At 39.1% G+C, this 26,764-nt stretch overlaps 2 protein-coding genes across 13 annotated transcripts in view; one reads left to right on the forward strand and one right to left on the reverse strand.

Annotated features, from left to right (window-relative positions):
* The window catches only part of ARHGAP6 (Rho GTPase activating protein 6), a 491,169-nt gene that overhangs the window by 123,483 nt on the left and 340,922 nt on the right, over positions 1–26,764 (reverse strand). The window lies entirely within an intron of this gene.
* On the forward strand, positions 976–26,762 carry AMELX (amelogenin X-linked). The gene is given in 6 exon segments (XM_082375946.1): positions 976–8,124; positions 10,464–10,511; positions 11,894–11,914; positions 11,918–11,938; positions 12,215–12,559; positions 15,270–26,762. Coding segments are annotated over 6 exon segments (495 nt in total). The 5' UTR covers positions 976–8,070; the 3' UTR covers positions 15,276–26,762.

Here is a 26,764-nt window from a genome sequence, read left to right on the forward strand (position 1 = left end):
CTCTTTCCTCCTTGAGCAATTACTAAAATCGTCACTCTTAATATTGGAAATCATGCTAGGAAGAGTCAAATGTATGCTGAAGACATTACTAGCTTCCCCTTAATGGTGTTTCCCCATTTTCCAGGCAGTAAGGTAAGTGTACAAGAGTCAAGAACGTTTGCTCAGAGGTCAATGGCCCAACCACGATTCTAACCTATGCTGTCCTTTGCCAAAGACAAGTTCTCTCCACCATAGCATATTGCTTTTGTTTGAAAACTACCAGTCTGTGTATGTGTACATTGAATCCCATTAGGAAAGTGCAACTTACTTTGGTGTATTATATTTTGCTCAATAAGCAGAAGTAAAAACGCTTGTTCTTAGATTACTGTGTTACCTCTGTTAACACAGACGTAACATTTTCACTCCCGACAGTTACCAGTTAATTATAACCCAAACAACATACTATCCATCTGCATATAATTTCCCTTATTGAAAATTGCTCCACCAGCAAATGCTTACAGACCTTTCAAATTACAAGCTGTATGAGCTCTCTCTATGAATGCTTATATTATTCAGATATTTTTTTACTAATGATCTAAAAGGGAGCCTATCACTTTCTAAAAATCATTTTGTTTGTCTTTGATTTTTATGTTCAGCTTTTTCCCCCCTGAGAATGAACATTAAATAAACCTAAGGCCTACAGAAGATCCAGCACTATCACTCATCACTTTCACTGAACATGAAGGAGAAATATTATGCCCTAAACTTCTTTTATCTCCCCTGCATTTGTTCCATTCACCAATTACTTAAAAGAAATAAAATCTTGGTTTCCCAGAGGCTTTCAGGAATGAGTCCCTTAGATAACTCTTGTTAATATTTTGGTGAATATCTCCCCAAATGGAGATAGGGAGAGAGAGGGAGGGAGAAAAACAGAAAAGAGAAGGAGGGGAAAGAGAAGGAGACAGAGGAAGAGGAGAGGAGGGAGGAGGAGGAGGAGGAGGAGAATCATTTCCGAGCGAGAGGACTGTAAAAATCTATTGTTTCCACTTAACTATGTATCACAAACATCTTTCCATGCCAACAAATACAGATTGATACCCTTTATATGTGCCATAGTTGATTTGAAGCGGTCCCCTATTGGTAGACATTTTGTTTTAGATGTTAGTTCATAAACACTTCTATCTACTTTATACTGTCCTTGGAAACAGCAGGCACTGCCTATATTCTAATCTTTCCCTGATGACTCAGTGTGTACGTATCCATTAAGGTACAATCACTGCAGAAGCAGAAAGTACAGGACATTAGGCTGAAAGACTGAAGTGGGTCTATATACAATTAATATGCCCCTTCCCAGTCCAGCCAAAGAACTATTGGAATACTCTAGAGGGCCCGCCTTTCCCATAGGCCCCATGTCTCTTGGTGTCACTGCTCTCCCTCTCCTCCCTCCTCACCCCTTTCTCCGCCACAAAGCCAGACATAGGCAGAGAGTGTGTTAATCTCCTGAAGGTGAGAAGGAAGATTTGTTCCAACGCCCATTCCCAGCATTCTCCACCCCAACTCCAAGTGGAGCTTTCTTTTAGAACCTGTGAGCAGTTTGAGAATCGGGTCACTGTCTTATTCATCTTTGTACTCCAGCACCAATGACTGTGGTAGGCACACACTAAGTGCTCGATAATGGCTGTTTAAGTTAGATCACAGTTTTGGCCTTTAAGGGATATGTTCAGAGCTTATGACCCTAGGACCACCTCCCTTTACTGCATAGCTGTTTTATTTCCTACTGCTTCAATAATGTTTCCTTTTTTCTTTTCAGAACTCTTGTGGCTTGCTTTGATCACCATCTTGAATACCATCACAATGCATTTCCTCTTCTTATATGTGCCTTTCTTCTTTCTCGTCCCTTACCTCCATTACTGCTTTTCTTACGCTTTTTATTCCAAGTCTACTCACTTATTAAATGTTGTTAGCCAGTAGAAGATTCCTCTTTTTTCCCCATAGCTTCAAACGACCAGCCATAAAACATAGTTAATTCCAGCATATTCTGGAATATGTACTGATGGTTTGCAATCAATAAAGTATGTGAATGTGGGTGAGAGAGGTTTTTCTTGTTATTATTCTTTTCAAATTACACCTGGGGCTGAAGCCTAAGAAGCTAATAATAATAATAAAACTTTATTATATTAAGCAAATAAACTCAGTCCCAAATAAGGAAAAAATCAATTTTATCTATTATAGTATACTTGCTTGTAATATATTACAACTTGAACTAACAGGTCAGAGTCAAATGTAGTAACGATTTTATGATAATAGATTCTAAACCTTTTACAGCATCTCCCTTTTTAGGTCCTTATCAGAGGCTATTTGTATGAAAGTCCAAAGGAGCAATTGACAGCAATGCTGACTTAGCTGTTTAAAAGGCCCATCTAAATCACTGCAAGATTTCTTTGTCTAGGGAGATTCCACACAGATCAAGCACATTTTTAATATTTTCATTATGTCATGGATAACTTCTCTATATTTTCATCAGTTAATTGGCACATTTATCCAGCACCTACTTTGTAAAAGAGATTTTTCTAGGTACCAAAGAGCTCCCAAGGAAGTTTAAGACACAATACCTTCCCTCTTGCGCAAGAGGGAAGAGATATGGGAACATATGTATAAGTATAACTGATTTACTTTGCTATAAAGCAGAAACTAACACACCATTGTAAAGCAATTATACTCCAATAAAGATGTTAAAAAAAAAAAAGACACAATACCTGACTTCTAAAGGTTGCAAAGGGAAGTCAGTGTGTTTATCGGAATCAATTGGTGGTGGTGTCCCTGAGTTCAGAAAAGGGTACAATTCCACTCCAGCAAAACAAACAAAACAACCATCTTGGAGAATGATATTTTCTTCTAAGTAAATGTCTACAGAAGGAACATTTAAAAGCCGACTTTGGTTCCAACTACTTAAGAAAACCTACTCCTAAAATTGTTCCAGAATACTAGATAGTCGTAGGCCTGCTTTAAAAGAAGATTCAAGAGTTGAGCTCCTATAGATGATAAGGAAGGCTCCTGGAACTCATAACACCTCACGTATTCAAAGATCACCCACATATCTTGACCACCGCTAAAAACCAGGAAGTTGAGCAAAGGGGGAAAAGCCCAAAACAAAACAAAACATCCTCTCAGCATTCGAAAACCAAGGCCACAAGACTGAAATTTTTGAGCTTTTTTCAAAAGTGAGCCTCCCAGGCTACCTCTGCTTAGAGCATCCCTTTACTTACAGTCCACACATACTTCTAACAAGTTTGGGCACGTGATTTTCCAGCGCACTGTAAATCAGAAGCAGCAGATTAGAAGGGGAGAAGTTGCTAGCATAAGCAATGTGAGAACAGCAAAATGTGATGGGTTGTAAGTCAAGAAAAAGAATAACTACTACCAAAAAAATGGGCAAAAGAACTTATTAAAAAATTATAAAGCACCACATAAAAATTTTCTATATGTATAAAATTTGTTGTTGTTGAGTGCCTACTTTTTGTCTGAGGCCAGGCATTGCAGGAGGTGAAGACATTTAAAATATGCTTCCTCTCAGAGCTCAAGGGTGCTTTGGCTCTTGACTACCATGGCTTCTCTTTATTAAAAGTAGTTGATTGGGACACAGCGAGGAGGTGTTACAGCTGTAGGTTAGATTCTAGCTGCCTGGAATTAACCTATACTTTCCTCATCTCTGACCACTGGCAGGCAGGGACCGTCTGGTTCTTGATTTGTGCTAAAATCCCAGCCTGAGGTCCTTCCACATGAATTGCATGTTTTGCAGCCCTGCTTGATCCTACAGGAATCAGGAGGGAGTTAGAGCAGCTGTTTCTGGGCCAGAAGGTGTCTGAATGTAATATTTTTATAACCCTTTCTTGGACCTTCCTTCTTCCCATTAAGCAAGAATGGGAACCTATAATTCATAAGGGCATTTCTTCACTCATCATTTTGGAGAAAAGCTTTTAGAAACAGCAATAAAATCATGCATGTATTTGTCTCCTAAGTAACACAAATGGTCTTAGGTTCTTAAGTATTCAACATATGTATTTGAAATGAATGCATAAGTGAATAAAGACACATTCTGGGGTCATTCTGCCACAGATATTCCAGAGATACTGCCATAGAGGAAAATATTTTATTCTTGTGATCCATTTTTAAAATAGTGATTTAAAAAAAAATATTTGAGGTCAAAGAGTAAGGAAAACAATAACACAAATACTTTGGAAATGTTATAGCCTCTACACAACAAAATAAGTAGTCAATCTAGTAAATTCTGTTTTATGACGTCAACTTACTCATAAATGAAACAACTGCTTATAGGAAAAAATTTCAATTGAATTTTTCCCCCCAAAACATTGACTAACTTTTAAATTGTATATGTGGGACCTACATTAGTGGAAGAGATTTCAAGCACAGAGATCCATATTTTAGTACCTTGTGACTCGGGATATGCAGTGGGGGAAAATAAATAGAAAGAACCCCATCATTTCTATTGTATTTGCCATCACACTGAACAACTGCCCATAGTGAATTGGCAATGACTCACTATCCAATGGACCAGAGAAATTAATGCCATAACAAAGGATCATTTCGTTGATCCTTGTGGCCAAATATATGACACTCTCTCATTGTCTAAAGGTAAGGCAAAGTAATGAGGTGAATTTTGTAAAACCACAACACCACTATTAGTTCACCAGTGACTTGTCCTTAATCTTTTCAGGCACTTCAATATATGTAGTTAAATAAAATAGGGCAAAAGATTGCAAAAGCATATAATATGATCTACATTTTCCTTCCTCTCCCTCCTACTCTCCCTTACCTCCTTGCTGTGCACCCCCCCAACCTCTTCTCCCTTCAAGTAAGCGGAGAGCAATTCTCCTAAAATCCATTTTGCAAGTTCATTCAAAAGGAATCCTTCTTGCCTTTGATATACAATAAATACACCCATAACTAAATGCAAACTATGGACACAATTGGATTTTCGGACCATATTCTACGTTCCCTTTCATTCATACACTTTGCATGTCATAAACTTCCACTTTCTTTTTTGTAATTTCTCTCTCTCTCTGATTGAAAGGTCTACCTTACTTTCTTCACGATGGCTATTCATTCCCTACTAATTCATCCTCAAAGATCATCTTAGAATCTTATTTGTTAGCATTTTTTAAACATTAACCGTGTGCCAAGTGATGGGGTTGGGGAAGGTGATAATTTTCCATTCCCCCCAGAGATGTCTCTCATCTAGTTTTCACACTAATCCTCTTAGGTAGGTTCTATAATTACCTTCATTTTACTGATGAGAAAACTGAGGCTCAGATAGGCTTAGTATCTTGTCAATGGTCCCTAAACCCTCGGTGAAGCTGGGTTCAGGACCCACATAATTCTAACCTCCAGCTCTTAATAATACTACATTGCCTTTCATGGATATTTTCTCCTTGAATTTAATTCAGCCAATGTGGAGCATCAATAAAAGAATATATGTACATGAACAAACTTTAAAAATATTACTTAAATACTCAAAAAGTTCCAGCTATACTGCCAACAGTATCTGGGTATGTAATGAGTATTTCTTCTATTGACCTAATATTGATAGACTACTCATCAACTACCTCTTATCACTGGTCACAAATTTTGCTTTTTAATTGATCATATTTTATAATAAAATAAAAAATCCATATGCTTTACTAAGGTGGAAGTGTCAAAGAATTTAACAGCTAGATCGGAGGTCCTCTTAGAGAGAGCAGGGTTTTGGTTTGTTGTTCAGGCAAAGGAGAGGCTGCTGAGAACATGGGGACAAGACAACAAAAGGGACAGTAAGGAGACTCTGAAAAAAAAAAAGAGAGTAGAATTCGGACTTGCTTATTAGAGAATGTGGGGTTGTGCCAGAAGGGTGCGGGCTAAGAAAGGTCATCATACTCAGAGAGGCTGAGCTGCTATGTGGGGTGTGGGAGCCAGGGCAATGCTTCCTGTGATACACATTTGTTTGCAGGAATCAAAATACATTTTTAAGTGTGTGGTGTGGTATGTGATATGTTCCTTGCCTTGTCTTTCTGATCATGAGTAAAAGTTTGGTTACTGTGATAACCTTGAGTTCATGGGTGCTTGGATGGCAGATGGGTTGCAGGATGGGGCCAAGGAGAAGGGACTTTATCCTCTTTCGGTGGACACCAGAATGGTGATAAAGGAATAATCACAGGGAATGAGAAAATACCTTCAATGCAAGTAGAAAATAGAGCAGTGGTGATCCTGAAATTATAATCCCTCAGAGAATTATTGGCAAGAGCTTTGGGATTTTACCAGAATGGGGATTTGAATCAATTTATCCTGATCTGAGGGCTAGGGAACCCTAGAGAACACTTTGATTACACTTTAGAAACTCAACCATCTAACATATTTTTGGTAAAGAACAAGGTTATGTTTGTTAGAACCAGGGAACAGACAATGACATAGCCACTTATTAACAGTAAATTTGAATATATCAGCATGTGCAGTCAACTAATTTGCTGACTTAAAGACAGCCTGATGAAATTGTTTGCCTGTTAAACCTATTATTGCCTATAATGAAAGACTCTATACGCACTAATCACAACATACAGCCTTACATGTGATCACAGCTTCTAAAAGTCATGATGCAGGGATTTTTAGTTATACTCAACACATTTTTCTTTCAGAAACCTGATTGGCTGTTCTAGATGCCATGAATGGTATATAAGGAGCTCTTAGTTGGAAGAAATCTAAAGGATCAAGCATCCCTGAGTTTCAGAAAGAAACTTACTCTGAGTACGTGTATTCAAAGGTATGTGGATTTTATTCATAATTTGGTATCCTTTCTATCATACTTATTCTTTTTCTGCATTTCATGTTCAAAAGATGCCAATTAGACTCTGATTACTTAAATGAACTGTATTACTTTCTAATGCAGCAAAATGTTTGTCTATATTTCTTTAAATTTTAGGTCCAGAATCCCAAAGCACTTTTCAGGGCCAAATTTCACAGCAAAATATTTATTTTAATTACTTATCAATTAAGGTAAAAATAATTTTTCACAGGCTGTGATCCATTTCTTGGAAAAACATTTCATTTAATTCCATCAAATAGAACCATCAACTGAATGATTTTTTTCATTAATTCAAATTTTAAAAAACAGATTTAGGAGGTAAAAATGTCAGTGTACTTCTCATAGCCAGCATTATTACACTTGATATTCTCTTCCTGTGCAAAATTTAAGGCCTTTCTTCTGACAGTTCTCAAAGTTAGTCAATAATTTACACCACTAAGCAATGTATTTTAGGATGGCTTATTTTGCTTCATGTTCCAAGGGTCTTATTTGCGGAATAATTACAGTGCAGTGTCAAACAAAAGGAAGATGTCAGTAACTAAATATGGAATCTTTCAAATAAAAGTCATTCAATATTCATGGAATAATCACAGAATATTAGCACCGTCCCCTCCCTTCCATTCAACCACATCTTTTGCTCCACATCTGGAGCTCAGGGGTATGTTACCTGAGGGTCTTGCCTGAAGTCCTATGGGTCAGAACACCTGAAACTAAATTCCACTCCTTCCTTATTCTATTTTCTCAGATGATTGGTCTTTGTTTTTAACAGTAGCAGTGCTCAGGTGGACGGTACCAAAAAACATTTCTGTGCCTCCTGGTTCTAAAACTATCAGATACTGTGCACCTTGATGATCTCCTCAACTTTTAGAGCCAACTCTATTCTTTTAATCATTAATTATAAGCTACATTTAGCTTCTATGACTCTACAGGCTATATAGGTATAGGAAAATGGTATGCAAAGTCGTGTAATGATAGATTATTTATGTCCCTACAACTTGTTCAGCTCTCAACCTAAATGAAAAGCATCTTTATTACCACTGTAACTCCAGAAACAATAAAATGGGTTCAGAACTGGAAATCATATAGGAATGAAGTAACCTCACAAGGAATGGTCCTATCCTTTTTACTAGCAACAGACTAATATGGGTTATGTGGGTTTTATGAAGCATCAATTATGTCCATATTTGAGAAGAGATAAGAAAAGTGGGTGTTGACTTATATTTCAGGGCCATCAAGAAATGGGGACCTGGATTTTGTTTGCCTGCCTCCTGGGAGCAGCCTTCTCTATGCCCGTGAGTAAAACACCCCCTTCATAAGTCAATGTCCAATTTCACAAGCTTGGAAATAAAAGTCTGCCCCACAGTTGGTAAACGTTAGGGTTTAAAACAGTACAAGATCAGATATCCTCAAATGTCTCTGTGTTTAAGAAACACTATGAAGAACTTGTTATTAAAAAAATGGATTCCCAGATGCCAAAGATTCTGATTCAGTACAGCTGGGGTGGCGACCAGGACTCTGCATTTTAACAAGCACCCCAGGAGATTCTAATGGGACACTCAGCTTGTAAATAACATCACCCATCTCTAGATGGAGGAAACTTTTGCAAGGGACCCTTGAAAGGCCTCCAGAGAAAGTACTTAATCGGCCTTAGGCGAATATTACAAAAATGTCAGTTTTCTCTAAAACCCAATTTCTCACAAGAGTCCAAATATTTTCGTGCTCTCCAAACTCCACTGCCGTTGTCCTTCAGGGGGTAAGATTTTGTGTTAGGAATTCCTTTCTTCACCCACCTCCCTGTTCTGAGAGGCCTCGTCCTTTTGGGTGCACCTGTTAAGCACATGACTTCCGTGTGGTTGTCTGGAATCCAACCTATGCTCAATACATATGGATATATTTTACATTCAAATGTACCAAGGACCAGGAAGTCTGACCAATTCTCTCTAAACACAGACACAGAAGAGGTTAGGTCACATGCAGGCAAGGCAGGATCCATCTGCTTTTCGGTGGCCTAAAGAGCAGTTGATACAACCAGAAGCCAGCAAAGCTTGAATATCTACTTCCTCTCTTCCTCTCTCACCCATAAGACCAAGATTCTGTGCTCTGTCTTCCTGAAATCCTACACTGTGGCAATTCCTAGTCCCCTGAGGGCCTCTGCATTACAAATTCAGTCTCTTTTCCACTCCTCAGTTCAACACCCCTATTCTCTGAGGGCTTATATCAAGAAGATAGAGGAAAGGCAGTTAACTAAAACTAAAATAATTCACATTCAGATGAGAGGAATAAATCCTCTTATGAAATATGAGCATTTCAAGAGAATAGAGCCTTAATCCAGAATTCCACAATGCAGGCATCAATTACTTGGCCTCCACTTTTGAAAAGACAGAGAGTCCTGGTTTAGAGAATTATTCAGGTTGTTCTTTATTTTGAGCTTTAAAATTTTTCTGCCATAGAAACATTGACAGAATAATAAAAAGAAGACAGAATAATAAAAAGAATCGGCCAAAACTTCACAAATCAACTCTTTCATTTTCCATGGGATTTATAATGTTTCCACTTTGCCACACCCATCTTGTTTTCACATTCATCGATAATTCGCACTTAGTTGTTTTGCTGTTGTTGATGTGCTATTTACTTTGCATGCCAATTATGAGTAATCTCGTTGGTACTTAAGCACTTATCCACCTCCTGATCTATAAGGGAAGGTTTGTGAGACAATTCTCTTCTTGCTGGTATTTTGTAATTGTGTAAGAGAAACATATCATTCTTCCCAACATGGAGTGAGTCTTGAGAAATGGAATATTGCCTGCCATATCAGTAAACAAAGGATGTCACAGTCATCAGTGATTGCAGCCAGGTGAGCGGGTGAGCCCTGAGGGAACTCAGGAAGGGAAGAATACCTGCTATCTAGCAGCCATCAGACTGCAGCCACTCCCCGCGGTGAGCCCTGAGGAAACTCAGGACATGAAAACACAGGATACTGGCCCCAGCTAGCTGAGGTGCATATCAAAGGAAGGATTTCAATGAGCCCAGACTCTTGCATCTTCCCATACATAGAAAAGCGCTAAATTCCTTAACTTGAGATATCTGGTTTTCGTTAATTAACAATAATCTTTTGACGTTCAGACTACCTGCCCTTTGTTGCAAAACTTCTACATATCCTGGCTCCTCCTCGCCTCCTCGGAGCAGTTTTCTCAGGTTTACTTGAGATGCTGCCTCCTGGGCTTGAAGTCCTAAAAATTTCTGCCGAATACAACAGAACTCTCAACTTTTAGATTGTGAATATATTTTTAGTCGACAGTTTCATCAAGAAATGAAATGATGGGTGGGATAGAGTAGCATTAATTGACAACATGGATGGAGGGGTGTCTGAAGGTCACTGGAGGATAAATGTGTGCTGGTTTCTGCTCCCAGGTCATTTAGCTGTTCTGGACCTCTTTAAAATAAGAGGGCTCCTCTCCTACACAGCGTACATGTTCAAACTAAAAGTAGACCTCAAATATATTCTGCACTATATAGATTTTTAAAAAGTAGCTTCAGTCTCTCTTAATGTGAAAATTGCATATTCTCTCTCTCCTTCTTTCTCTCCCTCTCCCTCATTCTTTATCTTCTCCTTTCCCCCTCCCTATAAAAGCTACCACCTCATCCTGGGCACCCTGGTTATATCAACTTCAGCTATGAGGTAATTTTTCTCTTTTCTAATTTTGACCATTGTTTGAGTTAACAATGCCCTGGGCTCTGTAAAGAATAGTGTGTTGATTCTTCATTCAAGATGTTTCTCAGTACCACTTTTTCAGTTCTCACTACCAGCTTCCTGGTTTAAGCCCTGATGGGTCACCTCAAGCTTGCATTGCCCCAGAACACTCCTACCTGGCCTCTCTGACTCAGTTTCTCCTCTTATAAGGCTATAAAATGTATCCATCATAAACTACCACTCAGGGGAACTGCACAGTAAGGCAGAAATGAATTCTGGCTGAACAGCTTTGTTCTATCCCAGCCTGTGAAACATGGGGAATCAGGTAAGATGTTATTTAAGATCCTTTCCAGCTGGAAAACTCCTGCTTCTAAGATGTTCATACTCTATGCATCTCCCTCATTTGTCTTTACTGAAATATTAGTGACCAAGTGGTTTGTGAGACATTCTGTAGAGCAATGGAAAGCATGAGATTTCTGGAAATCGGGTTTGAGGCTCTCCTCAACCCCATACTAAGCATGTGACCTTGGGCAAATCATTTTCTCTCTCTAGAACTTTAGTTTCCTCATCTGGAAAGGGGAAATAAGAATAATACCCACACTTCAAAATGTTGTTTGGGGAGCAAAATAATTAAGCAATATAAAAGGCGCTTTGTTAAGTATAACTTGAACAAGGTTAAGAATTGTTCGTTGTCCTGATATCAAATGTTGTACACGAAGGAGTCCCCGGACCTGACGTGAACCGAATACATACTGTTTAGAAAGGAAGGAAACTCTTCCTTCTTTCATAGGTTCAAATGACAATCCATGAGTTTGTTTACTCATACAAACTGAGGGAAAGTGTCAAAAAAAAAAAATTTGAGGCAAGATTTTCTGTTAAACCTTAAAAGGTTGACATATTTGACCTGAAAACCTGTGTTTCTAGGATGAGGGACAGTGTTTCTGCCTCCTTTATCTTTTTCATTGTGACATCAAATCAAAAAAAAAAGTATATAATTAATGTTATATCACATTAATTTTCCGTTTTGTTTTTCTCTTGCAAAGAACAGCAGGAGCCAGGGAACTAAACAGACTTACTACTTTTGTAACCTCTGTCAAGCTCAGGAACCTCTTTAACTCTCCCTGACCTTGTCTGTAAAAGTGAGGGTGATGATACTTGCCTCAGAGTATGTGGGAAAACATGAAAAATGTGTGCCATGGATGTAAGGTAGAGCCTCACACATAGGGAGCACCTGACAAATGTTTACCTTATTCTTTCTTCCATAGAGCTCATATTTTCAGGTTGTCCGTATTGACGGGACTGCATCAGTGAGTGTATGTTTCATGTAACTAAATTAAAACAAATGTATTCTAATGTCTCTTTCTCCTAAGGTGCTTACCCCTCTGAAGTGGTAGCAGAACATAATAAGACACCCGGTACGTAGATGTTTTTTTTTGTTCTTTGTTCCCTTAAGATATTAAGCATGCATTTCAATTCCCTTTTAAGTGAGGTAACGTATCTATGCCACATACAGACACTAATGGGAAGTCTAGTTTGTAAAGGGTCATATCTGTATACACGGTTAGAAATTCTTGCACAGGAAAAAAATGAATAAATACTAACAGTGTCATAATGACAAAGAAAACACTGCTACTTCTCCGGCTGGAAGTCAGTGGGGCTGATGGTAAACCCGACTCTCTGTTTCTCACCAGTACCCGTCCTACGGTTACGAACCCATGGGTGGCCGGCTGCCCCACCGAATCATTCCCGTGGTACCCCAGCAGGCTGCCCTGCCGCCTCATCACCACTTGCCCATGGTGCCAGCCCAGCAGCCCGCGGTCCCCCGGCAAACCATGGCGCCAGTTCCTGGCCAGCACTCCGCGACTCCAAGCCAGCCCCACCAGCCACACCTCCCTGCGCCCGCCCAGCAGCCCGTCCAGCCGCAGCCTCTCCCGCCCCTGCTGCCCCAGCCGCCTCTGCCTCCGATGTTCCCCATGCTTCCTGACCTGCCTCTGGAGGCGTGGCCAGCAACAGACAAGACCAAGCGGGAGGAAGTGGTGAGTACACCGTGAAGTCGCCGCAACACCTATGAGAATGGTAAAGCGAGACTAGCCCCCAGAGTTCTCAATTCCCACACAATCCAAGGCCTACAGTTTCAGTAGCAACAGTTCGATGATTCTATTAGACCAAGCCTGTACTGTAAGTTTCTATTATAAATGAGTTTATCTACATGGCTTAGTAATTAAGACCGGAGCTTTCGCGGTGGGTTTAAATTCTATAACTACTTTGAATTCCTACCAGAATATATATTATTGAAACCTGTTAATTTTAAGGACAACACTATAAGGGAATATTAGTTCTCTTTATCTTTCAAAGGTTTGACCAGCAAGAATAGGCTAGAATGGCACTGAAGATTTTTAAAAAGGGTAATTTTTGACAGTGAAGGGATGCAAATATTTGAACAGGTAGGTGGGAAATCTCTTTAAAAACCTAAAAGAAAATTACTTGTCTAAAGTGGTTTTTAATCCAACCTGGAGGAAGCTAAACTAGACACGTTGCTAGATTCCTTTTTCAGTGCTGGGATTCTATAGATTAAGCTTTTAGCAAGAAGTCTTCACAGTTAAGCACAAAATATCCTTTCATTACAGAAAGCTCTTCCAAATGAGTGGGAAATAGTCAATAAAATAAGTGACCATTATCCATATATATAAACCCTTACTTCTGTGTATATGAGATTATATAATTCTACTGCATGTATGAATTCAAATGTAATTCCAAGTTATAAATGCTATCGATGATCTTCTACTGAGAAAGTGAGGAGTGAGGTAGAAATGACCTGGATGGGGAGTCAGGATACCTGGGTTCCTGTTCCAGCTTTCCACCCAAAGAGGAGATGGTATTGCACAAGTCACTTCAAATTTATGGGTGTTTTCCCTTCTTTAAAAAGAGAGAAAGCAACTAAATCAGATAATTTTCAAGCCTCTAAGAACAAATACCATAGTCTTCCAATAAAATTATATGTTATATATGGCTTCAAAATTATGGGCATATTTGTGGAGAATACACAGCATATTTGAAAATCGATTGTATCCCAAATAAGCTGGTGCCAATAGTTGATTATTCTACTCTAAGGTACACGTTCCCTCTTTGTATAGAAAATGCATTTATTTATCTCCTTATTAATAGTTAAGGCCATGAACTTTATAAACCTTGCCAGAGCTATTTATGGAAAGGTGACTTCGGGTAGGTAGTTTGAACTTTTTAAAACTCCCATGTAAAATTAGAGCATAACAATAAATGCTGGAGAGGGTGTGGAGAAAAGGGAACACTCTTGCACTGTTGGTGGGAATGTAAATAGATACAGCCACTATGGAGAACAGTATGGAGGTTCCTTAAAAAACTAAAAATTGAACTACCATACGACCCAGCAATCCCACTACTGGGCATATACCCTGAGAAAACCATAATTCAAAAAGAGTCATGTGGGGGCTTCCCTGGTGGCACAGTGGTTAAGAATCTGCCTGCCAATGCAGGGGACACGGGTTCGAGCCCTGGTCTGGGAAGATCCCACATGCCGTGGAGCAACTAAGCCCGTGAGCCACAATTACTGAGCCTGCGCGTCTGGAGCCTGTGCTCCCCAACAAGAGAGGCCGCGACAGTGAGAGGCCTGCGCACCGCGATGAAGAGTGGCCCCCGCTTGCCGCAACTGGAGAAAGCCCTCGCACAGAAACGAAGACCCAACACAGCCAAAAATAAATTAATTAATTAAAATTAAAAAAAAAAAAAAGAGTCATGTACCCCAATGTTCATTGCAGCACTATTTACAATAGCCAGGACATGGAAGCAACCTAAGTGTCCATCGACAGATGAAGGGATAAAGAAGGTGTGGCACATATATACAATGGAATGTTACTCAGCCATAAAAAGAAATGAAATTGAGTTATTTGTAGTGAGGTGGATGGACCTAGAGTCTGTCATACAGAGTGAAGTAAGTCAGAAAGAGAAAAACAAATATCGTATGCTAACACATATATATGGAATCTAAAAAAAAAAAAAAAAAGGTTCTGAAGAACCAGGGGCAGGACAGGAATAAAGATGCAGACGTAGAGAATGGACTTGAGGACACAGGGAGGGGGAAGGGTAAGCTGGGACGAAGTGAGAGAGTGGCACTGACATATATACACTACCCAATGTCAAATAGATAGCTAGTGGGAAGCAGCCATCACAGGGAGATCAGCTCAGTGCTTTGTGACCACCTAGAGGGATGGGATAGGGAGGGTGGGAGGGAGACGCAAGAGGGAGGAGATATGGGGATATATGTATATGTATAGCTGATTCACTTTGTTATAAAGCAGAAACTAACACACCATTGTAAAGCAATTATACTCCAATAAAGATGTTAAAAAAATAATAAAATAAAATTAGAGTATAAATAGTGATAGCTTCTTAGAGTTGTCTTATGGAAAATAAAATAAAGTGATGAGTTCAGTGCCAGGCATGCAGAAAGTACTCAACAAAAGGCAGCAATTGTTATTGTATTATTGAATAATAGTTTTAAGTATTCTGAAGGCAGGGGCCTCCATCCTGGACACCTCATATCTAAAGGCAGTGAGATAACAAAGAAAGTTTTAAAATTATAGAGTTCAACTTCAATGGCTGTAATATTGTTTTGGCAAAACTGAAGCCATATGTGTGACTGTACATGATACTCACTAGGAATATTAGTAAATTGTTTAACTTGCTCCTTTTGCTATTTTTTCCCCCCAGGATTAAAAGATCAGAAAATGAGAAGAGAACTGAAGTAGGTACTCCAGTTGCTTTCAGAATGACACAAGAACACAACGATTTGTTCCTACCATCACTTAGCAAATTCTGTAACTGAAAAGTACCATTAGCAAACAATAAAATGTTTTAAAAACCAGTCATGTCTTTATGTTGAATTAAACTTAAAATTTCATGTCACTTGAAAGAAGATATAATAAATGGCTCTACTTGAATAAGATAGGAACTGCTCATTTACACCTACAAATTGACCATTCTGCAGGCAAATGAGGACTATATTTCTTTTTGGAGAAAATTATAATTACACCATCTCAAATCTTTTAAAAAACAGAAGTTTATACTGTAGTTGTAATAGTTGATAACGTGAAAAATTATGAACACGTATAGTCACTGAACCTGAACCAAAAGAAGGGAAGTTTATACGAAGAATTCTTTACATTAAAAAAGATAAGATTTTGAGAGATGTTCCTATTACAAAAAAAATTAAAACTTGGAACGCTGGCTTTACACTTCACACCACATTAGTAACCAAACTCTGGTCTTGTGATCTCATTCTACTGAAAGTGATTTTTTGATGAAATTATGTGGTACGTATAATAATGTACTGAATTTTAAATTATTGAGGTAGTTTTCCTAAGAAAACTTCTATGAAATGGAGCTTTAAATAGAGAATCACAGTGATTTTATATACAAGTCATTTCTTTCACTTCATAATCTTTAAGATGATAAATTCTACTGTATAGTCTTCAAAATGTTAACAGATGCATAAAATGGACTCAATACAAGTTTTCTTTCCCACTTATATTTATATTTGAATCCTTTTTTCCTCCTACACCCAAACAGAATTGTAAACAGTCTTTTTAGGGTTTATATTACACAGTACCCACAGTAACTTTATTCCAATACCTTTATGATTAAGGCCCCTTAATCATTTTCTGGAATGAATAAACATAACTTTACTGGGAGGGTGTTGATATTCAAACAAATAACTTGATTTTAAAGAATTTAGATTCAATAAAAAAGTAGGAAAGCATTTAATCAATTGGCATAGGCCAATTCTAATCAATTTAGTAAATATTTATTAATCACCTTTTAGGGCAAGGCACTATTCCGTGTCCTGATAAAAATGGTAAGTCCCCATCCTTAAGGAATCTAGAATCTACCAAAGAGATAAAATAAGCTCACAGATAATGATAAGAGAAGGTCTAATAATATTAACACTATGACAGAAGTATAGTCAAAATGCCCTGGCAAACGTGGCAGACATCGTTAGCTAGGTGTCCAACAGCTTTCCTCACCACTCCTTCCTTGTTGGCTGTGCTGGAATTAATCCGAGCATCGGGCCTTCCACAAACTCAGGAGAGAGGAGCTCCCTCCCCTGTCCCACGGAACGAATGTTCACTCCTCCAGTTACCATAGCATACCATATCCATACCAAATGTGGCATCTATTTCCCTTGCTAGTGACTGGTTTAGGGATTGGTTGTGGTGGAACTTAAACAATGAATGAGGCCAAAAGGGAAGTCCAGTAGGAGAGGAGGAGCTTCTGGGGAAAAGAATTACCCTCTAATTTAAAATGTATACTACATGCTAGGAAAAAGTGCTGTTCTGTCTTTGGATCTACTTGTTTGAGGATGTGATGCCTAGAGTTGTGTCTGCCATCTTGTGACCAGGAGGGGCAAGTGGCAAGGCAGAAAGCCCCTAGGTCGTTGGTGGCATCATCGTGTCCCTGAATTAACCAACCTTGGAACCATCTATCTCTAGATGAATGATACACTCTATTTCTATGCTAGTTTCTTTCAATTGTGGGTCACAATTGATTAGTGGGTCATGACATCAATATCAGGACCCCTATCATTTATGTTATGCCAGCAAACTTTCTCCTCCAACAATGTAAAGCTTCTATGGCCAGGACTAAGGAGAATTATTTTGTCAATGACTTTCCTGAAAAAAAAAATCCGATAGGAAGATAGATAGAAATATATATCCTGGTGTATTCTCCAAAATATATGCCTCCACCATACTTTGCCTTCCACAGCTCACGAAAATATTGCCCTTATGTTTACTCCTACTGAGAAACATTTTAAGGGTGTAAGGAATGATGTTACTTGAAGACTATGTGTGATATTGGAAAGAACACAAACTTCGGAGTCAGACTGGAGTTGCTTTCAATTTTTCTGATCTAAGAGGATTCTCTATTTAGGAAAGCCATGCACAAAATAATTCTCCTTTTATAATAATTCAAATTATATATATGCATATATATATATTCAAATCACTTTTTGAATTACAGGGAAAATGTCACGTTTTGGACTCTGAAGACTACTCACTGTGGTATGAGATGTACTGCATAAGTTAATTTTATAAGAAACTGAAACTTGTGTATTAAATGCCCAAACATGTGTTTTAACATAATCATCTTCATCGTAGTCTTCTATAATGGACAGGCATATTAATCACAACATAGCATCTGTTTGATGGCTCAGAATGAGACTTATGGACACCCATCAGTGAAGTGTGTTGTCTTGGAAATTCAGAGGTAATAATGCGGTTATGCCTGTTTTAAATTGCCTTATATTGCTTTGTCGTTCTAACCATTCCTTTCTGCTCCTGGCTATCCCTTCTTCTTTTTGTTAATGTATATTTACATCTTCTAATATGAAGCTTACTATGTATACATATTCTTCCTAACAAAATAAAGTATGTTGACCTTTGGATTGTTATTCTGGAAGTTCCACAGTCACTCTGAGACTATTTTATTTCCTGGTTGCCTAACTGTGGCAGATGGCTGAAACGGACAAAATACATGTAGATGTATGCGGCTATCACTACATAGTGTAACAAAGCTGATAAAAATTGAATAAAAAGAGCATTTCTAATTAATTAAAACTCAGGCTTAGTCAGCCACCCAATGTTGTACGTTTCTGAATCAAATATGGAAGAAAAATCACTAGATACTAATGACCAAGACTCAAAGTATCGGTTGAAATAAATAGCAATACTGATCATAAATGCACTAATAAACCCAAACTTATACATAAAGACTTCTTAAATCCGTAAAAAAGCAAAAGTATATTATTTAACAAGCTGTGCTATGTCTTTGAAATGAAGCTAAAAGACACAGATGAAGTTGAGTAGACCACCTCAAGGAAATTCTCGTCTCACCATAACCACTCCCATGTCGCTAATACATTTGAAATCTGCTCTGCTATCATTCACTCCTTGCTGGTGAGAGCTTCAATATGCATAATTATTTCCAGGGTGCAAATACATGTCTAGGAACTACCCCTAGAGAGTCATCAAAATGCACGGAAAGATACGTTCAAAGATGTTGATTACAGCATTATGTATAACAGGGAGAAACTGGACCTCACATAAATTTTCCTATATGTATCTGAAGGAATTCTGTGATAAAAAGGATGCTCTAGAAGAAAATTTATTAGTGGAGAAAATGTGATAAAGTAAAATTTAAGACCAAGACTATATCATATGAGAATATTACACATCACCATAACATGTAAATAATTTAAACACACATACATAAATGTGCATAGAAAAAAAACTAGGAGGAAGATACATCTGTTTGTATGAAGGTCCAATTTTTCTACAAAAAACATAAATTACTTCTGTAATCAGGAAAAATTTAATTTTTTTAAAGTTTGTTTTCCCTTTCTTCTGCTTTAATCCAGACACACCTCCTTCCTTCAGTTCCCTTTGATGTGAGTTTTGGATCTTGGTGGGCCCCCTGCAGGTAAATTCCAAGCAGAAATCAGTTCATATGTACTTTTTTTGGAGAAATATTTGGACCAAGGAAAGGTGAAGGGAAAGGGGCAACTGGCTTTAGCAGGAACAAAAACGAACAATACAATCAAACAGCAAAGAAGATATGAGCCTTATAAAGTTAAGGAAAAAGAATTAGAAACAACAAAAATAAAATAAAATAGAAATGACCATCGAGGCAGCTCCTGCTGAAATTCTATCAAAGATTAACTGCATTCAAAGAGCAGGCAGGTCAAAGAGAAAACTCAATGTCTAAGCCCTAAACCCTTAAAGAGAGGGGGCTTGTGGTGACTTTCCAAATTAAATGGGTCCTCTTTTGAGTCTAATAATACCTGAACTATTGCTGACTTAAAATTAGTTAATTATCTAATTTTACTTTTGGGCTTCAGCTAGCTGTAATGTACATTTTTCTCTCCTGTGCTTAATTACATTGGGTCTGAATCATCTGAAGAGCTCAACCTCAATCAATAACAACTCCAATTAACCAGAAAATGCACACAGTTCATTTATTAGAAAAGGCAAAGGAAAATGCAATCTAACAAGCTAATTTCCAGGCTGCATTTTCATAATCACCTATCTTTTTTTTTTTTTTCAGGTGAAGTGTGGTTTTATTAAATTGAAAACAATTTGAAAGAAAACTCAAGGTTGGAATCTTACTTATTGAAATTAATGAGTAATGCTTATTACTCGTTGCCAGATACATGGCTCTCGGATGGTGAGATGTTTGGAAGGCAAGAGCCTTGTAACAAGGCTGTGCAGCAGCAAAATTAGAAAAAAAGTGTAAAGTGTCACTATAATATAAAAACTGTACAATTAGCATGCACTGAGGATGGGAATCAAAGGATTACCTGGAGGTAATCTTCACTTAGAGACAGTAATAGTTGTCACATTTTCCAAATCAAAATTTAGATATGTAGGGCGATAATATAATGGAATATTCAAAATCAGAGACATACACCGACTGGCAATTATGCTCTACACTCGCACCGTTCAGTGTGGATCCCCATGCGGCTCTTCAAATTTTTAAAAATTAAAATGAAATAAAATTTAAAATTCAGTTCCTCAGTCACACTAGACACGTTTTAAGTGCTAGAAGGCCACATGGGGCTAGTGGCTGCCATACAGAACAGACACAGAACATTTCTGTCACCGCCGAGAGTTCTACGAGACGGCGCTGCTCTCCACACTGCTTCCTGAAGTAGAAAAGCAACTCTTATGAATTCCAAGATTTTAAACAAAAGATGAAACAGAACAGATTTGCTGGTTAAAACTGAACACCTCAAGCCATTTTCCAAGCATTCCAGGAATCACGATCTTGTACGGGAATGTTCAAAGAACTGTAGAAGCGCCCTTATCTTCGTCAGGTCGAATCACACACTCCAAAATGGTTTCCCCTCTAGTTTTCTTTTAAAATAGACAAATCCAGAGTTCCACTAAATTAATTTTTCTGCTTGCAAGAGACACTATTTTAGTTCCAAAGAAATGGTCATTTATTTTCAGACCTCTACCAGCCACGTCCACACTGGCGGTACGAGGCGGGGGCTGCCCTTGGCCTAGGGCTTCACTGGAAAGAGGCCAAAGTGTAAGCTGATGGAAAGATAAAAGAAAAAACTAACAAACTTTTGTCCATCCCCGAGGGCGGCTGACTGCCTGTAAGCGTTGGAAAATATTTACATTCTTTTCTATTTTGTGGTTCAAACCAACAGCGCAACATAGGACAAATGGGTGCGTACACATACACACACACACATACACGCATACATGCCAACTGAGTTTACCTGCAGTAAAAGGACATGTGTGGAGACATGTGCCATTTGAACAACTTGAAATTTTAAATAAAACTTCTCTCCACTCTAATCATTTAGAGACTGAGAGACTGTACGGCTATTGTATTCGTTACCATCACCAAGGCACATTATACTTCTTTCAATACAAAATTCTATCAAGAGAAAAAGGTCAAGTTGCTCACTTTATTTACAAGCAATGTCAAGTTGACCACTTCCTCTCTCAACTCAACACAAAATGAAAACACTGACTTTTCCCCTAAATCTGAAGTGTGCCCCTTAGTAGTAAACGCTTGCCGCAAATACTAATACTGAGTTTAAGGCCAAGACTTTACAAAGAATACAAAATAGCAAGGAACTGTATTAATTTTTTAAAAAAGAGATCCGACTGTGAATGGCTTAACATGGAAATCACAAGAGAAACATGATTTCAACCAATTTCCCACATTACCAGAACAGAGTGGCCTCTAGGTGTGTTCCGTATTGCTTTAGTAAAATAGCCATCAGCCTATGTTTGTTGTGAAATTCTTGTTAATCAGAATTTTTACTTACTGTTTTGTGATTTGGCTTCTAATTCCTTTTGCCCCCATTTGGTCTAGAGCCTTATCAGCAGGGGTCATTGGCTGAAATTTACTTATTCAAAAACACTTCCCTGCTGGGAAGAATTCATCCTGGCTTCATCTGAAACACCTGACTCTTCTGAGAAGCTAAATAATACTTGAGGAATAAGATAGGGCTGGGAGTGGTGAGGAGAGAAGAGGTTGAGGTGGGAGGAAAGAGATGGTCATTTAGGTCCCAAAGTATTTGCCTCGATAAATCACACCTGAATCATCCATCAAAAAAAAATCAAGTTCAGTGAAGCCCCCTTACAAATGACATGCCCTATGGTCAACAAAAAATAGCCCAGGGTAAAGCATTCATTTTCTTTTTAGTAATCAAAAATATTCACAACAATGTTAAATATCTTCCTCAGAACAGCCAAATCTTGTTTTCCTCTCCAAAGAATTTTCCACGCTTCGAATTTGTCTGTGGAATGCGGGGGCTCTGGGGTCGGTGAAGCGTCCACACAAGGGCAAGGACGGCTTCCCAGTGAGGTGTGCGGGCTCAGCAGCCAGGCTGTCTGGGTTCACAATCATGACCTTTGCCTACCTGCTGTGGAAACTTGGACAAGTTTCTTAGCCTCTCTGTGCCTCAATGTCTTCATCTGTAAGTCGTACTAACATCCATCTCTGGGTCCTTTCATGGCAGTGAGCTCCAAGTTCAATAAGTGTTGGCCACCGCTCTCGTATTCAGAAAGGGAGCCTTCTCCTGGCTCTGTAGACCCACAAAGGGAACACTACACAGCTGGAAGCAGGGATGATACAGGATTTGGAAATAACATGGAAGTTTTCTATGCCAAAGGCTCCAAAGTCGAACACATCTGTCAGGTATCAGTGTGCCTTCTCTGACATATAGCCACCTGAACACCTCCCTCACTGACTGCTACGCTGCATGATCCCTGCGTTGTCCTATCTGACATCCCCCGAGGCTGTTCTTCGCCACCCCCTAGGTCACTCTAAGGGTAGTAGGAGAGTAAATCCACCAGGAGGGTGGCATGGACTGCGCAAGGCTCATTGGAGGCCAAAGCATTAGACCTCCCCTCTCTGAATATCTTCCTTTCACCTGCTTTGTAAGGCCTGGCTCCCGTGTATACTGACTTCCAACTCTGAACCTTCCCTTGTCCCTCTGGCATTGGTCACAGCTCAGCTAATTCCACTTTAGGGATTTCTCTACCAAACTGTGTTTCACTAGAGCGGTGGTTCTCAACCAGGCGGCTGTGCCTTCTAGGGGACATCTGGCAATGTCTGGAGTCATAATGGGGGGGTGGTGTGGATGGGGGCTGAAGTGGTACTATCGGTACCTAGTACGGAGAGACCAGGAATGCTGCTGAGCCTCGTCCAGTGCACAAGACAGACCCCACACAAAGAATGATCCGGCCTTGAATGTCAACACTGCTCAAGTTGAGAAACCCTACTCTGGAAACAATGCCAGTGTTGAATCATGCTGTGTGTTCAGAACTTAACATACAGAAAGAATGAGACTCTGAACAAATGTATGAGTCTGTGTGCATTTTTAAAACGTCATTGAGAAAGAAAAACCAAAAGCTCACATCTTAAAGTTAGTAAACTTGATATAGGATCTCATACAAAGGGCTTTTCACTTCTTGTACCCATTGCATCAGAAAAATCTAAAGAGCTTGGGGGGTGACCAGGCTATTAAAGAAAACTTGCAAGATGAAGAGACGGTCACTCCAGGGTTAAATCAGCTGCTATCTCTAAATCAAAGCCATTCTGCAGAAATTAGAATAGTTACTTGCTTCTTCTGAAGTTACATAAAAGTGGTTGCGTTACCTGAGTAATAAAGAGGAGAAAAATAACCAGACCGTGAGTCGTTAGAGTAACTACTGAATTAGAACGCATTGAGTTTGTCTGGGAAGAGTCCTGTTCTGGGATTTACTTGACTTTGGCAGAGTAATGAGAAATAAGTAGTTGTGTCCATAGAGTGGGCAGGGATTTAAGATGCCTTGATTCTCATGATTTTCAGAACCATCACTCTCCAAATATTTGATGAATATAATCAAGTTTTTGTCACAAAATTATTACCAAAAAACCTCTGACAACCATGGAGAATATAAAGCAGTGTGCTTTAAGTAGAGGAGACCTCCTTTGATTGAGGGCAGACCTCGGGCAATCTACAATATTTGATGGACCCAAGGCACAGAACATCCTATCTGTTCAAATACCAAAATCGAGACACTCTTCCAAGTGAGATTAACCCCCTTCCCCTGCCCCTGTACGCCACACATCAGGAGAATGGCCATAAATGAGCTTCAGCTCAATGCCTCCTCATCTAGGGACGTCTTCTTGTTGGCCCACACGGGCTGCAGTGCTCAGGCCTCCAGGTTTCCCAGAATATGCGGGGCATGCCGCTACTTCAAGCAACTACTTGTTTCTACTTTGGTCTCCCCACTAGCTGGTAAAGTCCTTGAGGAAGATTTTAAAAAATACCTGGAGACTGGTCGGTGTGGTTAATATTTGCTCAAGGAACCATCATTAGCATTAAAAAGCCACCACACTGTCATGTAAAAGTGAAGATAATATAACATTGAACATTTACTGAGCTCTTGTTATATTCTAGGCACTGTTCTAAGCACATGACATGTATTAGCTCATTTAATTTTCACAACCTTATAGAGGAAAAGTTGTCTCTGTCCCCAGTTTACAGGATGAGGACTTGTCTAAACTTTAAACTTGAAAAAGAAATGAGGCATTTCTTAAAACACGCACATCCTGTCCCATGTTTGATGAGTGCCATTTAAAAGGTAAACTAATTTGTCATCTGCCGCTAGGATCCTAATTAAAACAACCTGTATCTATTGCTAACAGCAAATATAAATTCAACTTGATCGGAGTCATAAAGCTCGTCTCCTTTTGTCACTTAATTTTTCCTGCCCATTTGACCTCCCAAGGATGTGATAAGGAGCTAATTGTAAAGAAAGCTAAAGAACTCCTAACCCAATAACTCCTCTGCAGTTTTGGTCAACCACCACAGATGGGGAGGAAAGCTCTGCAAATATGGGCAAGTACCACCACACCAGGGCAGCATTGCCATGGCAACCAGGAGAAACCCATCCATTCCAGCTGTGGGTGTGAACCTGAGCATGACCAGCCCTCACTCCTTCCTTGGTTCCAAAAGATGGATTGAAAACAAACAAAGTCCAGTCCTTATAGGAACAGCAAGGTGCTGTCTTTCATTGATTCGTTCAGAGAAAGCTACAGTGGGAACTAATGACATCTTAGAAAATTCAGGCCTTGGCCCTACATTATCTTCCTTCCCAGGAAGAGCACTGAACTCATATTCAACACATATGGAAAGCCCACATCAAGTGACATTGTGAAGTTCACCGAGAATGGTCAGAATAGGAAGGCTGCTGATATACTCTTAGCATGACATTGAATCAGAACTGGTTGGCTGGCATACTTTCTCTACCTGGCATCTGATGTCCAGATTAAAATACATGAAAAGGTTCAAATATCTCAGTGGCGTCCTGCACTGAAGTGTCCACAAATGCTAGCTATCGAGGTGGCAGTCCAAACTGGCTCCTTCCACCGGGTCCTGACTAGAGAAGGAAACATTTGCAAACTTGCACAGCTGCATGCAGTAAGAAACCTGGGCTTGGAAGATTTACAAAATCCAATTTTCACCCTGTGATGAGGAACTTGGGCTCAACCTGGTTTCCACAAATAATTTGTTCTTAATCTGAAAATAGGCACAAGTGAGCAACTTCAAAATCTTTTTTTAAAAAAAGACAGTGATGGATTTTTAAAAGTATTTACTGAACATTGCTTAAATGTGCAATTCCTATCAGCAAGATTTCTGAAGAGAGTTGGAAAACGAAAGGGGATTTACTGCCTTTGTGGCTTATTTTCCCACAGGTAGGAAAAAAATGTTCCTGATGAACAGCGATAGGTGTCCAGGAACCTGCAATCGCTGCAGCCTGAGCAGATTTCTCTTATAGTTGCTAGTAACTATAAATAATCAGAATCGCTATATTAAGTCTTTGCCCTCTTTCAAAATGGAATCATTCAACAGATTGTAAATGATGGGGATTTAAGAGCAATAAATTTTCTCCAAAAGTAACTTGGTTTTTAACAAATTAAATAATTAATATATATTTAAACTGCTTTATATGGATAGTGGCAATGTGCACACGACAGAGAGAGGAAGAAATCTGCAAATGAATTGAAGCAGCATGGTCACATAGTTTAAGGTAAGAGATTGCCGACCTGCAGGAAAGCCTGTGATTCGCCTTCTCGGTGTTAAAAACATTCACCAAATAAGCTAATGTTTCATACGATACCCTCTGTTCCTTTAGGAAGGATTCAAAGAAACCTTTACTTGTAGCTATATAAAACCAGCAAGTATCTAAGCTCTGTGAACACTTTGGTAATATTCTAAATTAATACTAAGAAAAGATGAATTTTGAGGTCTTTCTATGAAATCATAAAAAGCTGGAATCACAAAAAATAAGGTTTGTACGAGAGGTTGCAAGCAGCAAAACCAAGGCTTTCTGATTTTCTCCATCAATCATCTGTCTTTGCTGCATGGAAGAGTCAGACCACATTTTGTGGTTTCACACCAGTACCCATATTGCTTGTAGATGTCACAGAATCTTGATCCTCCATCACACTGAGGGGAGGGGCAAGATTTGCCCTTGTCCCAAATTTTTGTCATTATATGGTACCCAATGATCCAGACCCAAAGAGAAGCTCAAAAGCAATGATGATTAGTCTCAGTTCTGTCATGGACTAGCCAGGTGACCCTGCCACAATGGGATCCACTCCTACACTCAGTTTCTTTATCTGTCTCAGAAAAATATTGCAGTAGAAGGCCACAAAGACCCATGCGACAGTAACAATATAAGGCAATGTGCATTGCTAAAGTCAAATTGCATCAATTTTTAAATACCGAGAAAACAGCCAAAAGGAAAGGTGCAGAAGAAATGGCAGGTCCTTACTGAGATTCACTTTAAGCTTTCAATAAAAATATGAGTGTCTTGGCAATGATATGTAACATTCCAGCCAGCCTGGCTCGAAGGCTCTGAACCTTCTCCTAAAGCAACAGGCAGAGACATCTTAAGTGTCATCTGAACCATCTGAACTTTGAAGTTGAAAGAGACTCTGGTGCTGGAACAAGCTGAGTGAATCCCTCCAAAGCAATTGCTCTCTCATTCTTTCCTGCTTGTGTCTACCTTCCCCCGATGCCGCTCCAGGATTACTACCCCATGAGTCGTCCATATCTTATCGGCTTGGGTCCTGCCTTGTTTCAAGCAAGAGGCACAAACACACAGAGCCTGAAACGTACACACGGTATCTTC

The sequence above is a fragment of the Balaenoptera borealis genome (assembly GCF_965194805.1).
Source record: "Balaenoptera borealis genome assembly, chromosome: X".
NCBI classification, from domain to species: Eukaryota; Metazoa; Chordata; class Mammalia; order Artiodactyla; family Balaenopteridae; genus Balaenoptera; species Balaenoptera borealis.